The following is a 13,707-nucleotide window of genomic DNA, read 5'->3' as shown; positions in this document are numbered from 1 at the left end:
ACCCACTGCAGAAAGCAGCCAATTACTCGTAAAGGTGCACAGGCAGTCCCCAAATTAAGAGTGGGAGGCAATCTTAAGGCTGCCAGCTGCCCTCTCCTCTGCATCGAGGCTGCCCCTGATACTCATGTTACCAGCCAAATGGCTGGGCATCCCCAGGGCTTATGGACGGCTATTTCCAGCAACTTGAAACTGAGAACAGAGGAAGCTTTAAAGTATTTTGGGGAGTTCACTTGGTTATGGACGAATCCACATGAGTGCCACGGGATGGAGGCACCAGGTACAAAGGGATTTCCAGACATCCACAGCTTGGAGCTGGCAAGAGTTTCCCTTCCACAAAAATACGGCCTGGAGGTACTGAGCCAAGCCAGCCCCCAGGAGGGGAGAGGTCTCCTTCTTCTGAGATCTCTAACATCTGGATCGACCTCTAACACGGGGGACGGGCTCCATGCTCCAGGCGTGCTGGGGTCTAATCCTGCCCACAGGCCTGAGGGAGGGCGTGTAGGGGGAGCTTTGCCCAATCCCTCCCTCAGCTCCCGCACAGATGAAAATGAAAGGCAAGCCAAGCAGGCTTGGGACACCTGGGGAATATTCCGTTCCTCCTGAACAGAGAGAGAATGGCAAGTTTATGTCCAGGATGAATGTCTCCCCTCTCCTCAGGAACATACGTCAGCACCACAGACACAGGCATTCACTTAGCAATAGCGAAAATTAAACAGGACACAAATTTGGTTCACAGCTACCCGAGCTTTTTGTTCTGTACTCCAGAGCGGGAAGGGAGGTGTAGACGATTTGGGTCCCAAGGCTTAGCCAAGATCCTTCCTCCTCCTCCTCAGACTCACCCTTCTGCACTGGGTGGATGCGTCGTTCACAGGCATGCGTCAGAGTAAACACCGCAGGCCCATCCTACCTCCGCACCATCATAGCCATTATCCCATTATTGATGGGGGACATGTGCCCAGCATTGTTGGCAATGCTCATTTAATCCTTATTAACACTCTGAGCAAGGTACTCTTACCACCCCCATTTTACTAATGGGAAAACCGAGGCCCAGGGAGGTTAAGCAACCTGCAAGAGGTCACTCAGCTGGTATACGCCAGAGCCAGGGTTTGGTCTGCTTTCAGGTAATCTGGAAGCCCAAGCTCTTCACCACTAGATTGTCTCTCAAACATACTCAACATAATTGCTCAGGGCCTTGAGGAGCTTCTCGGTAAAGCTTTCATCCCGAGGTACATGTGATGCAGGTAAATGGCTTCATGAGCAGGTTCTCACAGGTCCACAGGGGAAGCCATGCCTTGTTGACTGGGCTGGTGGTCATCTACCCTCAATTCCCTTCTACTCTTCTCTGGCTTGTTCACTGCCCGGGGAAGCTGACCACCGGGAAGTGCATCATCCAGGCTCCCTCACCCTCCTGCGATCAGCTGCCACGCGGCCGCTGAAGGAGGCCAAGGCACCCAGTGGCCTCCTTGCCGTGGTTCTGACAGCAGCTGTTTGTGGCTCTAGCCACGGTGCTATACCCCCCCTCCTAGGGTCTCCCCGGACCGGCCCTCCCCCCACCATCCCCTGCCCCCAGCTCCCCCAGGCCTGGAGCGGTAAACACTGGGTACCATCACCCTTTGCTGGTTCCTTTAACCCTGCCCACACCTCTGCAAATAGTCTTGTCATTAAATTCCTTACAGTCAAACCCTTCATAATGTGCCAACTGTTTCCTGCTGAAACCCTGACCGATACAGTTACTTTAGAGAAGTTGAAAAATGTACTTAGGTTGCTCTTTACCCAAGAGTTTGTTCAGCTCTCCCGGTGGCAAGGCTTGGAAGGCTTCATTGGTAGGGGCGAAGACCGTGTAGACCCCTTCCCGGTTGAGGGTCTCGGTCAGCCCCGCAGACTGGATGGCGGCTACCAGCATGCTGCGGATACATACACGGAAAAGGTCACCTCCCTCTGTGTGTGTGAGAGGGGGTTGTCATTTGCCCAAACACCGCACCGCTGCGGGTAGGTGGAGCCCAGAGCACTGGCATTCACACCCCTTGCTGGTTTCCGTACAGACAGGAAACGATTCCTTTCTGCATCTTCTCTCCATAGATGCTAAGCTCAGTTAAAAGCCAGAAGTCAGTGGCCAGAGGCGGAAGGAGGTAGGGAGAGGTCAGTGCCATGGCTGACCCAGAGACTGACTGAGCCCCAGGGACCGAGGGATGTGATTCCGGGGAGTGGGGGTGGGGCAGAGGGTGGGCGGTCTCCTAGGCTCTCGTGCAGATGGCTGAATTCAGCGACAGGAAATGCTCGATGCCACGGCACCCAGTGGTGAGTGAGCAAGCCAGAAATGGAGAGAGCGAGGCAAGAAAACAAAGGGACATCAGGAGCCTGAGAAGGAAGGAAACTTCAGGGGCAGTAAGCAGACACGACACAGAGTGAGGCTCATCACGCGCGCAAAGCCAGGTGTGCTCAGCTCCCCTGGGACTTTAAAAGGAGAGCAGGATGTTTCCCTTGCCCTTCAGGAATACAGGTGCAGCCCCCTCCCTGTTCCCACGGGTGTGAGGATTACCCTCCCAGAAGCGACCCTTCTTCTCAACCTAAGTTTTCAAGGTGACCCTCGTCCTTTCCGAATCCCTGGCTTGGGAGATCACACGGGCGCAGGGCCAGTGTTCACTGGAGCCTCGAGGAAGTGGGGAGCTCGACAGACAGCTGAGGCCACCGTCCTGCCCCAGCACGGCCACTTGCAGAAGCACCGCCCTGGGATGGGGCCGGTTACCTGAAGCGACTGTCTCCCTTCAGCACGTCCATGACGGTGCCCACTGGGGGGGTCAGCACCCGGTCCATGGTGAACAGGGTCCCGTACCTGCCCCTCTTGTCGTGGGCGGCGATGCAGCTGTTCTCAATGCACAGGCTCTGTACAAAAGAGGGGCAGAGAGAGGCCAGGTTACCCCCCAACCCAAAGCAGGGCCCTCCCGATTTGTTCAGGGCATGTCCTGATGGCTTCATCCACAGAGATCAGTGAATATATACGGGGCTGCAGCGTCAAGACTAGGATAAAAGCATGTGTTTCCTCCAGGAAAGAAGAAAATAAAAATGGCGTTCCTTAAAGAAAGAAGAGCTATAGAGGCCCCAATAAATGTACAGAGAGGGCCCATAATGGGATTATTACGTGACACGAGAGGGCCATTGACAATGATCAAATAAAGAGATCGAGTCTCTTCATTTATTTATTTAACAAACGACAACCGTCTTTAGCCAAATGGTGCTGGCTGGTCCCGAGCCAGGGCTATGTTGTGTTGTACTTCCTATTTGATATTCCAGGGTAACTACTGGGTTTGAAGAGAGAGAAGAAACAGGAGAAGAGGGAAGAGAAGCTTCTGGACCAAGGAGGGCTGAGTGTAGCTCCTGCTTATTGAACACTTTTTTTTTTTTTTTTTTTAACACGAATATAGCTTGCATTTCTTGGAGCTGAGACAAGGAAAGAGCACGATTGAGGACCCAGAACTTACATTACGGTAAACAAAAACTCTCAGTTTTTTGCCGCCCAGAGTTTCTAGGATCTGTCCGTGGTACAGATACTTGGAGGCCAGCTGATCTTTAATCATGTGGCTCAGAAGCAAATTCTTCAATCGGGCATCAACTGGAGGGGTTCCATCTGCAAGAGGAGGTGCGGTCAGGTCCAGACAATGCAGCAGAAAGCCCGTCCCTCCTTCCATTTGGAAATAGAAATTGAGAAATCAAGCAAGGCTGCCAATATTCCTTAACATCTGGCATCTTCTGAGAATTAAAAAAAAAAAAAAAAAGTCTAGATAATCAAGGGTGTTTGGAATTTTGCCCTAAGAGGGAGGGGTAGGCACGGACACAACTTGGCCCTTCTCTGCCTTCCCCATGGCCATGGCTCAGCTGTATCCTCACTCTGACCTCCTGACTATCACATTGGCAACTGACCCCGCAAATAAAAAGACAAGGGAGTGCTCTGCTCTCCCAACAGATGCACACTCTTGAATTCTGAGGACAAGACTGCATCCTCTGCTCTACCAAATGAAATGGCAGGGCCTCTTCACTTTCTGGTGAAGTCACATCTGCTTTTGGCTGAGCTGGGTGGAAGCACGAATGGTCCACGGGGAGCTGTGAATTGGGGAGGGTGCTGTGGAGGTGACAGCGGTGGGGCAGCTGTCCCCAGAGACAAACGCACAGGGATGCCTTCCCCACGATACCTTTGAAGACAGAATTCATGGGGGCCAGGAGAGTCAATCGCTCAGTTCCAGAGAGATGAGTGCCAAGGCCAGCTTGTCTGAAAAGGTCAACGGCTGTGGAAACGTCAGACTCTGCAGCCAACTCAAATAGCGTCTTAGCTATAAGGAAGGAGAAAGTGGGCTCAAAAGTTAGAAGTACTGTTTTCATTTATCATTCGTCCATCCCAGAGCATGACATACGTCAGCAGGCATGTCATCTCTTGAGTCAACAACCCCTCTAAACACTGCTGGGGCACAGCGGGTTTGTGTCATCAGGGGAATGGTCACCCAGAAAACCTCACCGGTTGGGGAAGTGAGGTGAGGCTCAGTTGGGCAGAGGGCCTCTGTCCCAGCCCTTGGTCAGGGTCCTGTCCAATGCTGGGGAGGAAGAAAGCATTTGTCTGTGTCATGGCTTCTGAAGAGTTGACAATGCCAGTGACCACACCCACAGAAAGTGTTCTTCTGGGTTTGTTTTTTCCTATGAAATTCCCTCACTCGTTAGCAGTAGAACTGCCTGGAAATCCAGGATGGGGTAAGGATGCTGAAGGGGACCCAAGCCAAAGTCCATTCAGTCATTTTTCCCTGGGTCAGTGACCCTGGGATCCTTGGGCATGATTGAGAAGGCAAACGCTCTGAAGTCAGCAAATGGCCCTCTGCGCCCAACCAGCGCGGGCAGATCTTCTGAAAGGCTTCCGTGATTGAGTCGCTCCCTCCCCAGACACCTCCAATGGCTCTCCCCTGCCCACAAGGTAACGCCTGGACTCCCAGGCCTGCAGCTCAAGACTCTCCAAAATCTGGCTGCAACCTGCCAGGTGCCCAGGCTGTCTCTCCTGGAAGGCTGTGAGCTGGGTGCAGACAGGGAAGCGGCTCCCAAGATCCCCAAATTCCCCCAGCCGCGCCACCGTGGACGGCACAGGGGACAGCAGACCCGGCAGGCCCGAGGCCCCCGAGGCCTGGATCACCTGAGTCTGGAATGAGCAGCTCGTCGATGAAGTGGATCACACCGTTGGTGGCCACGACGTCTTTGTTGGAGATGATGGGCTTCCCGTTGATGGTGAGCGTGTCCCCGCTGCAGCCCACCTCCAGCGTGGTGCCCTCCAGGGTCTCCAAGGACAGCCCCGCCACGATGGCTTCAGCACACATGGCCGACTTCAGGATGTGGTTGTTTAGTAGGTCTGGGGGCCGAACAGGACACAGGTCAAGTCAGTGCCAGCCGGGCTGACCTGAGGCGCCAGTTCGCCGCCTGCCCTGGCTAGGATTCCATTCTCTCCGAGGCTAATAATCAGACGAGCCTGGGGTACCACGTGGCCTGGATCCTCCTCTTTCTCTCCTCCTCCTAGCCTCTAAAACTAGTTGGGCTCCGTGCAGTCTACCTGAGTTTGAATCCCAGCTCGGCCACTTAGCAGCTGTGGGACCCTGGGCGAGTCACTGAGCCTCTCTGAGTCTCAACTTCCTCATCGGTCAAGTGGAGATAAGCACAGCATTCATCTCCTAGGGCTGATTGTAAGGATGACGTGAAACTCTGAGTGTGAGCACCCAGCACAGCGGCTGACGACAGAGTAAACGCCCAACAAGTGCTCGTGATTAGCTTCTTAGTACCTGAACTTCAGGGTGAATTCTCTTATTTGTATCTGAACTTCCCAGATAGGGGGAAAACTCAAATGAGTTTACCTTGGGATTTTTTTTTTATCTACGACCTTTATGAAAATGTAAAGTGTGGTAGAAAAAGATGAAAACTGTAGCAAATGAAAGTTCTGAATTATTTATACATTTTATTTGTTTTTGTTCATTTTACCCCAAGGGTCTACTTAGTTGTCAGGGCCTGTTAGAGGTTGGGGACGGTGATCAGTAAGACATGGTCTCTGCGGCCCCATTCACTCCACCCGTAAATCATAGAATCGTTTAATTACTTGCCCAAGTGCTGCTTTAGGGACAGGGCAGGGGCTGGGGGCGCTGAGGCTGCAGGAGCAGTGGAGGGGACGTGCCCCAGTCCCAGCCAGGCAGAGCCGTTCCGGGACTGTCACTCACCAGGGTCCCCGGGGCCCTTTGTCTTGCGTGCTCACCACGGAGGCGAGTTCCAATGTGTCCTGAGTGTGGGAACCAAAACCGCACTGTCACAGGCAGGAGGAAGCTCTGAGGCCCCGCAGAAGTGCTGAGGGCCTTGAAGGCCAGTGCTGACCCGATTCAGCCGGTGGGGAAGACAAAGGACGGCAAGACTGCGGTGGGAATGAGGCCTTTGGGGATTTAGTTTCTCAGGGAAGGAAGCTGAAGACCGGGGGTGGGGAGGTGGGTGACCTGCCAGGGCCCCTCGGAGGGTGAGCCAGGCCAGGGCTGGAAGCCAGCCTGCGAACGGGCACTTCTCGTCCATCTGCCGACCCGCTAGCAACCAGGAGGCTGTCAGGTGGACCGTGGCCGCCCGCCCTCCAGCCTGCAGTGGCAGCCCCACACACAGCTCCCTCGCTTTGAGCAAACAGCTTAAAGTGGGAAAAGGCAGATGTGCAAAAGGGATACACTTGGGGTGTTTTTTTCACTTTATAATAAGGTGTTCTGATAGCTACAAAGATAAAAATGTGCCCCGTACAAAACATGTTTTAGGGGGAAAACAGCTCTAACTAAAAAGCTAAAATGCTGAGATGCACCCAAGTCTCATCTCCTCGGAAGCCTTCAGGATCCTCAGGCTGCGGATGCCCATCTCTGCCCTCATCCCTGTGACCTTGGGAGTATCTCTGAGTACTACGCTCAGCACATCAGATCCCCAGTGACCCGTTTTTAAGCCTGTTACACCAACGAGGTTTAAACTTCCTTGACTGTACCATGCTCACTTTTGCGGCCTGGGTTCCTGGCACCACAATATCTGGACATAAGAGATCCCCATCTGTGCTTTCAGAAATGTGCCCTTTCCCAGCCCTGCATAGCTGCAAGGAGAACGTTTTACATTTATGGGGTGTCTGAAATGCATTAGGCATTTCGAAGGTGGGTTTAAATAGATTCAAAAGAAATGAAGTCATCCCTGGATTATATTTGGGAGGAATAAGTGTGATTGGAGGGTTGGAGTGCGCAGGGGACCTGGGGCCTACTCCCCTTTGAAGGGGACCCAGGGACCCGCAAGCAGCATATCAGTGGTCCTGGAGTTGGGGAGCTGGGGTGGCAGAGCCTGGCCTCCCTTCCTAATCTCCCTCACATGCCCTCACATGGTCCTTCCCTCTCCTCCAGCAATAATCGATGCTCCTCCTAACTTATCAGCTCACTGAGAAGGTTAGGAAGGACTCAGCAATGAAGAGTCAAGAGTTGACTGTTTCGGGTTTTTCATTGTAATTTTGGATTATACCTGAGGCCCCCGGCCAGACACAGGAAGAGTTCAAGGGTCAACATGATGATTCCATTTCGAGGATGCCAGCACCTGCCACCCCCTCCCCACACCTCCAAGCTACTGCCCACTCCGGCAGCCTCACTCTAGCTTTGATCATTTGGGCCTTTAACTCTTCCAGACTCTGGCCACAGCTTGCTTTGGACCTCCAGCTCGACCTCCCTCCTCAGCCCAGCTGTGTCCCTAGAAAAAGCCTGCTGGATTCCTCACCCGCCCCTCTGACCAGCGCTCTGCTGTGGCCTCTGCAGAGATACAGTCAGTTGGGCGCAATGGGACAGGACGGCAAGCAGCGTGTCTATCTTGGACAAGAGCAGGCCTTGGCCTTAGTCTGGCCACTCCAATGACGCGGCAGCAGAAGCCCAGGGGTGCTCACCTCTCAGGGCCTCTGGGTCCCCCAGGATCCGGTTCAAGGTCTCAGCAGGGATTTTCTCGAAGGCCTCATTGGTCGGAGCCAAGAGTGTGTACTGGCCGTCACCTTCGAGCAGGGTGTTGAGCCCCGATGCAGCCACAGCAGCCTGTGGGGAGGGGAGAAGATGCAGCGTTCCCTGAAGGCTCTGGGCACGCATGGTCTCACCAGTGCTCCTCTGGAGGGATCCAGACTTCTGTAGAAGCCCTGGATGAAAAGATAGGCTGAACCAAGGCTTACATCTTCCCACGGCCTCCAGGAGCCTTGCCAGCCTGAGCTCCGCCCACTCTGACCACCTCTTAGCTGCTGCCCTGCCTTTCTCCTTTCCACCCCGGGGCTGTTGTCCTGCTGTTCCCTCTGCCCTTCCCCCCTTCTTTGCTTCTCTGATTCCTATTTGTTCCTTGGGCCTTGACGAAAATGTCATTTCTCTAGGTAGTCAACTTGCTGTTGCCCAGCCCCTGCCCCTGCCCCCAGATGAAAATGAGTCTATTAGACACACTTGTACAGCTTGCTGTCCTTCTCACATCGTGCAATTCAATCGTTACTGGCGATAATTATTTGTGTGGGCTCCGTGAGCATAAGGATGACATAACCCCTTCTCTACAGAGCAGGAAAATGATCTTCTAAAAGCATCCGGCTGCTCCCAGGATGAGACACACTCCTCGCAGGGTCTGCAAGGCCCTGTAGGATCGGGCCTCACCAGCCTGGCCACTCCCGCCTCACCTGTTGGCTGCCTAGTACTCTTCACTCAGCCCTGCAGGCCTCCTTCCTGCTCATCCTGCTTCGGAGCCTTACTCTCCATCTCCCTTCTGCCAGCTCAGCTCTTGCCCCTGTGTCTTGTATAACTGGTCATTTCCAATATTCAGGCCTCAGCTGAAAGGTCACCTCTTCCAGACAGACCCTTCCCGGACCAGCTGGTCCCCATGGGCCTCCTCTGCTCACCACTTACTGCCTGACTTCACAGCACTTAGCATGACCTGTGACTGCCTTGTATGTTTCTTGTCTGTGTCCCCCAGAAGAATACCAGTGCCAGTGGGGACAGAGCTTTGTCTTGTTCTCCTCTATTCCTCGGGCACACAGAGCACACCTGGGAAGCAGCAGGTGCTTAACGAGTATGTGTTAGCAGAAGGACAGATGGGCATTCGGAAGAGCCAAAGGGAAGAAAAAAGGAAGGAATATGTACCAAACCTAAACAGTAAGAGGACGTTACTCAGTGGGGACCAGCTGCTATAAATCAAAAGCTGTGCCACCAACTTTGTGGGAACATTGTCCCCCTGCAGACCCCTGACCTTTGAGTGACCCGGAAGGAAAGCATGGGAAGAGCTTAGAGGGCAGGTTCCCTAGGGCCCTCCAGAGCCACTTCCTAAGGACACCTGAGTGCCAGCCCAGCGCGGGGATGTTTGTCTCTCTGTGTTGGCGATCTCCAGGGGAAGAAGCATCCCACGCCCACTTGGTATCCTTTGTGGTCAGGAAGTTCTCCTTGAATCGGGGCAAAAACCCTGACAGGGCAGCCTGTGCTAACTTCCTCTGAGCGGCCGGTGCCAAGAGGAAGGCCCATTTGCCACCCCAGTAGTAAGATAAATGCCTGCTGGGCAGGGGGGCAGGAACAGCATTCTGGGGCCCCAGAGCAGGCAGAACTCAGGCCAGAAGTCTAATCCCAGACTCCGTGTCTGTGTCTATACTTGTGTCCTCTCTGATGGTCAGGGCTCCAAGGAAACAGGGGTATGGCTACATCAGGGGTCCCATGGTGGGGTCGTGTGATCCAGAAGATCATGCAGGCTGAAAGGCCATTTATCTAGTCCCACACGAGAGAACCAGCAACTGGGAGGAAGGGCCCTACCACCGCTGGAACCCACAGTGCATGCCCAGGCAGCCGTCCTGCTGCAGCCACCGCCTCTGAGCTTCCCAGGGGAGTCAAGGAAGGGAAAGTAAATAGGAGACCAGCAGGGGGAAGTTCCCAGCAGGGAATTATGTCTCCTTGGGGTCAAGGTGACAGCCTGATTAGTGGACTCGCCATGTTCATGGGAATTTCAAGGAACTTCCTCCATGTCACCTAAGCGCCCACGAACATGGAGACATCCTCCACCCCTCCCGCAGAAGAAGGCCCTGTTGGGAGGTGGTGGGTCCCCAGCTGGGCCTCCCCCGGGACAGTCCCTCACCCGAAGGGTCTCGAAGGTGTCCTCGATCTCGATGATCTGCTGGATGTTGTTGGAGATGGTGGAGATGACCTTATCAATGAGGTGCACCACACCATTGGTCGCATGGTGGTCGGCTTTCAGCAGCCGAGCACAGTTGACAGTCACAATCTGCCCAGAGAAGGAGCAAGAGTGAGCAGTTAACACCTCGGAGGCACAGCCTCGAAGGCCCAGGCAGGGAAAACACAGGACAGAATGCGGCTTCCACGAGCGGCGGAGAAGCAGGTGCTGGAGGCAGATGACTATGCACAGCTGACCTCACCCGCGGGACACCACCCGAGAAGCCAGCCCCACATGTGGACCGGGCGCGGGCTCAGCGGGGGCACGGGGCAGAGCTGTGGAAGCGGGATGCCCTACCCCGTTGGGATAGTGGTGGATTTGGATGTTGGAATTCTGGTACATGGAGGTGAGGGCCATGCCATGTTTCAGCTCGTCCGTCAGGACCCGTCTGTCCACCATGTGGTAGCGGAGGGCGTTGAGCAGCTCGATGTTAACGTTGCTCACCAGTGAGTCCAGTACTTCCTAGGAGGAGGGTCAGCGCGGCAGTGAGGGGGCTGCAGGCCCCATGTTCAACAGAGGGGTCCCTGCCACCCTGGGAAAGGTTCCCCGGGGACCCCCATTCTGCCAAGGACCCCCACCCGTGAGCATCAACGTCTGTCTGGACACTTAAATGGATGGGGCATTGGAAGCCACCTGGGGAGGCTTATTTTAGCTCAAGTGCCATGGTTTTATCTGAGGGCTTAAGGAAGACATTTCCTGAGACAGTGGGAAATCACTAGAGAGTCTCAGTAAGAGCGTCCCCAGTATGGGTCCCCGGGCAGAAGGAGGTCATCTCACAGCTGGCAAGGAAGCCCAGGCCTCGTTGCTGGGGGCGAAGATGGTGAAGCTGCCAGGCCCTTCCATCTCGGGCCTCAGCTTCTCCGTGCGGTCCGTGTACAGCTGAGAGGTGGTAGCACCAACGACTCCGAGGGTCTCGTACAAGTTGGAGAGCGGCAGGGCTGCAGGGGCAGAGGACAGAGCGGGAATGGCCTGTGGGATGCCCTTCCAACCAGACCATACCCTTGTCTGAGATGGGATGGCACACCCGCTGGAGAAGGCCAGAGAGCCTGCTGTCGGGGAGCCCAAAAGGCTGGTCACGTGCTTCTTAGAACAACTCCACAGGCCAAGTGCCTCCCTACTTGAACTCAACTGATTGGTCATTCTTAATCATTTTTAACTAAAGCAGAGTAAAGCTTTTGTTCATAGACATTTAGATAACACAGGTGGGAACATACACCGGAAACAGATATCCAGTTACAAGCTAGACTTACGGATCTATCTAGCTGTTTTTGAAACTGGTTGCCTAATGGCCTCCACCAGAATGAAACAGATCTTGGAAGTACTTTAGGTATTTATAAGTAATAAAATGTTATTTCCTGAAAGTAGCCGGAAGCTCAGGAGGCCCTTCCCCTCACACAGGGAGCTTCGTGTTCCTTTTAAAGGGCCTGAAACTAAGGCCCAGAGGCTGGGTCCCACCTTCCAGGTCATCTCCTTCCCCATCCCACGTTTCCCACCTGTCCTGCCACTTAAGTCAGGAAGGCCCCAGCTCCAGCCCATGCCGACCACACCCCTTTCGTGACCATGGCACCAACCAAATCACCCCCTTCCTTTTAAGTCTCACTCTCACATTCTCAACTAACGAAATAGCGAAGATTTCAAAGTTAAAACAAACAAAAAAAATCCTCCTCTGTACAGTCCCCAGGGGTGTGTGGGACTAAAGGAAAGGATCTAGGAAATTCTCAGGTACCACGTTGTCTGTGGACCTGCATGGCCATCGTGGGACCCTACGAGCTCCATTGGGATGGCTTCCGACAGAGTGAGGTGGGGTGGCCTGGTGTTCCCAGCCCAGCCGGAGACCAGGCCCACGCCATCCACTCTCCAGCAGGGCTGATGAGAAATGCTGGATGTGTTTAGAATCACTCCCAGCCAGAGACAGCAAGGCCAGAAGCCTGTGCCTGGTGCAGGGGGCACAGGCAGGTCAGGATCGGAGTCTGTTCCCCCAGCGTGTTAGACAGTCGGCTTGTACAGGAAGGAGCAGCGCAGGAAACCCGCTGTTTCCAGCTTCCATCCTCTGGCCCTGTCATGGAGCCCCATCCCTTGGACCCCCATTCCGACTCTGCTGCCCTTCACGTGGGTGCTCCTCTCTCCCTCCTTCCTTTCCATCCGTGCCAACAGGCAAGGCTTATTCACCTGCTGGACAGCCCTTCTCTCCCGGGACCTTCTCATATCCGGGACAGCACTCGTAGCTGATGACTCTGTAACGAGACACACACGTGTGTTAGGCAGGACTTCCCTCCCGCTCCCGTGCCATCAGCCCTCGCTCTGGGAAGGGACACGATGGGGCACATAGCCTGCTCTCAGAGGAGACCACACGCTCGGTCATCTTTGTGCCTTTCGTTGGCAAGAAGCTTGTCACGCCTCTTCAGCTTTGTACAAGGTGCCCAGCAGTCGCCATCACCTACAGCAATGCAACCGGGATACAGTCAGAGGATGGTGGCAGCATATCCGCGGTGGCATTAGAAAACATCCTCACCAAAAATGTATCTCCAACACAATTCATGGGGAACCCAGTGGGCAGCATTCCCGAGAGGCAGCAGGGAGGAGACGAAGGAGCCCTGGGCCATTCTGGCTCTGAGTCTGCCACTAACTAAACCAGACCACGCCAGTCAGTCCCGTCTCCTCTCTGGGCCTCAGTTTCTTCATCTGTAAGATGTATGCATGTAGTGTGCAATGGTCATTGGATTAAACAGCCCATGGTCTTCTGGTTCTCTGACGTACTAACCAAGAAGGGTAGTGTATTGTATATATGATCAAGTTTTTCTCAATCTTCACGATCACACTTTAAAATAAAAACAGAGCCCCTTTTTTTTTTTATCAAGACGCTTGTTCTTCTGTTTCTTTAAATTAAAAACAAAGTTTTTATCAATGAAAACATTATATAGTTTCAAAATCTACATAGGATTCTATAGTAAAATGCTCCCCATCCACCCTCACCCCTCAACCATCTCCTTGTCCTTCCAGGAGGCAACTGGTTGCCAGTTTGTGAGATTCTTTGTATTTGGATGAACAAGTCTGGCCGTTTATGGTTTTAAACTTTGAAGTCATTTGGCAGAAAACCTTAAAGCCTCCTCTTCTAACTCAGACTGGTCCACTGTGGAACACTCACCACCTCCTGGAGGTCTGAAACGCAAAGCTTCAGCTAAAACATCCTGGTGAGACCCAGAAGACTGAGAATTTCCAAGAAGGTCACAAGGAAGGAAGCGTTCTAGGAAAGACTTGCTTCATAGCAAACCCCCTGTCCCGTCGAATGCCACCCCTGCACCAGCGGCGTGAGCACAGCCCCTCCTCGGAAGCCCTGGAACCAGAAGCCAACAGCCCTGTCCTGCCCCTTCCTTTCTTTCACATGGATGTGCCCTTCAGGACAGGAGAGAACTCAGCCTTGAATTGCAGCGGCTTTACCACAGAACCGCTCACCGCGGCCACTCACAGGGTGTG

General features: G+C 53.9%; 1 protein-coding gene across 3 annotated transcripts in view; it reads right to left on the bottom strand.

The window, feature by feature from the left end:
* TGFBI (transforming growth factor beta induced) overlaps positions 1–13,707 on the bottom strand; it is a 51,710-nt gene that overhangs the window by 5,511 nt on the left and 32,492 nt on the right. For all 3 annotated transcript variants that reach the window (XM_029218567.1, XM_029218566.1, XM_029218565.1), the window contains 10 exons: positions 12,403–12,467; positions 11,011–11,171; positions 10,531–10,695; positions 10,138–10,284; positions 7,946–8,087; positions 5,168–5,380; positions 4,188–4,325; positions 3,480–3,625; positions 2,747–2,883; positions 1,774–1,904 (listed from right to left, as the gene is read on the bottom strand). In XM_029218567.1, coding sequence (XP_029074400.1) covers positions 1,774–1,904; positions 2,747–2,883; positions 3,480–3,625; positions 4,188–4,325; positions 5,168–5,380; positions 7,946–8,087; positions 10,138–10,284; positions 10,531–10,695; positions 11,011–11,076 — 1,285 coding nt within the window. In that variant the 5' untranslated portion in view covers positions 11,077–11,171; positions 12,403–12,467. The remainder of the gene's footprint in view (positions 1–1,773; positions 1,905–2,746; positions 2,884–3,479; positions 3,626–4,187; positions 4,326–5,167; positions 5,381–7,945; positions 8,088–10,137; positions 10,285–10,530; positions 10,696–11,010; positions 11,172–12,402; positions 12,468–13,707) is intronic.

Source organism: Monodon monoceros, unplaced genomic scaffold (assembly GCF_005190385.1).
Source record: "Monodon monoceros isolate NGI ecotype Baffin Bay Population unplaced genomic scaffold, NGI_Narwhal_1 Super_Scaffold_12, whole genome shotgun sequence".
In the NCBI taxonomy this organism is placed as follows: Eukaryota; Metazoa; Chordata; class Mammalia; order Artiodactyla; family Monodontidae; genus Monodon; species Monodon monoceros.
This window is presented reverse-complemented; position numbering and strand designations above follow the sequence as displayed.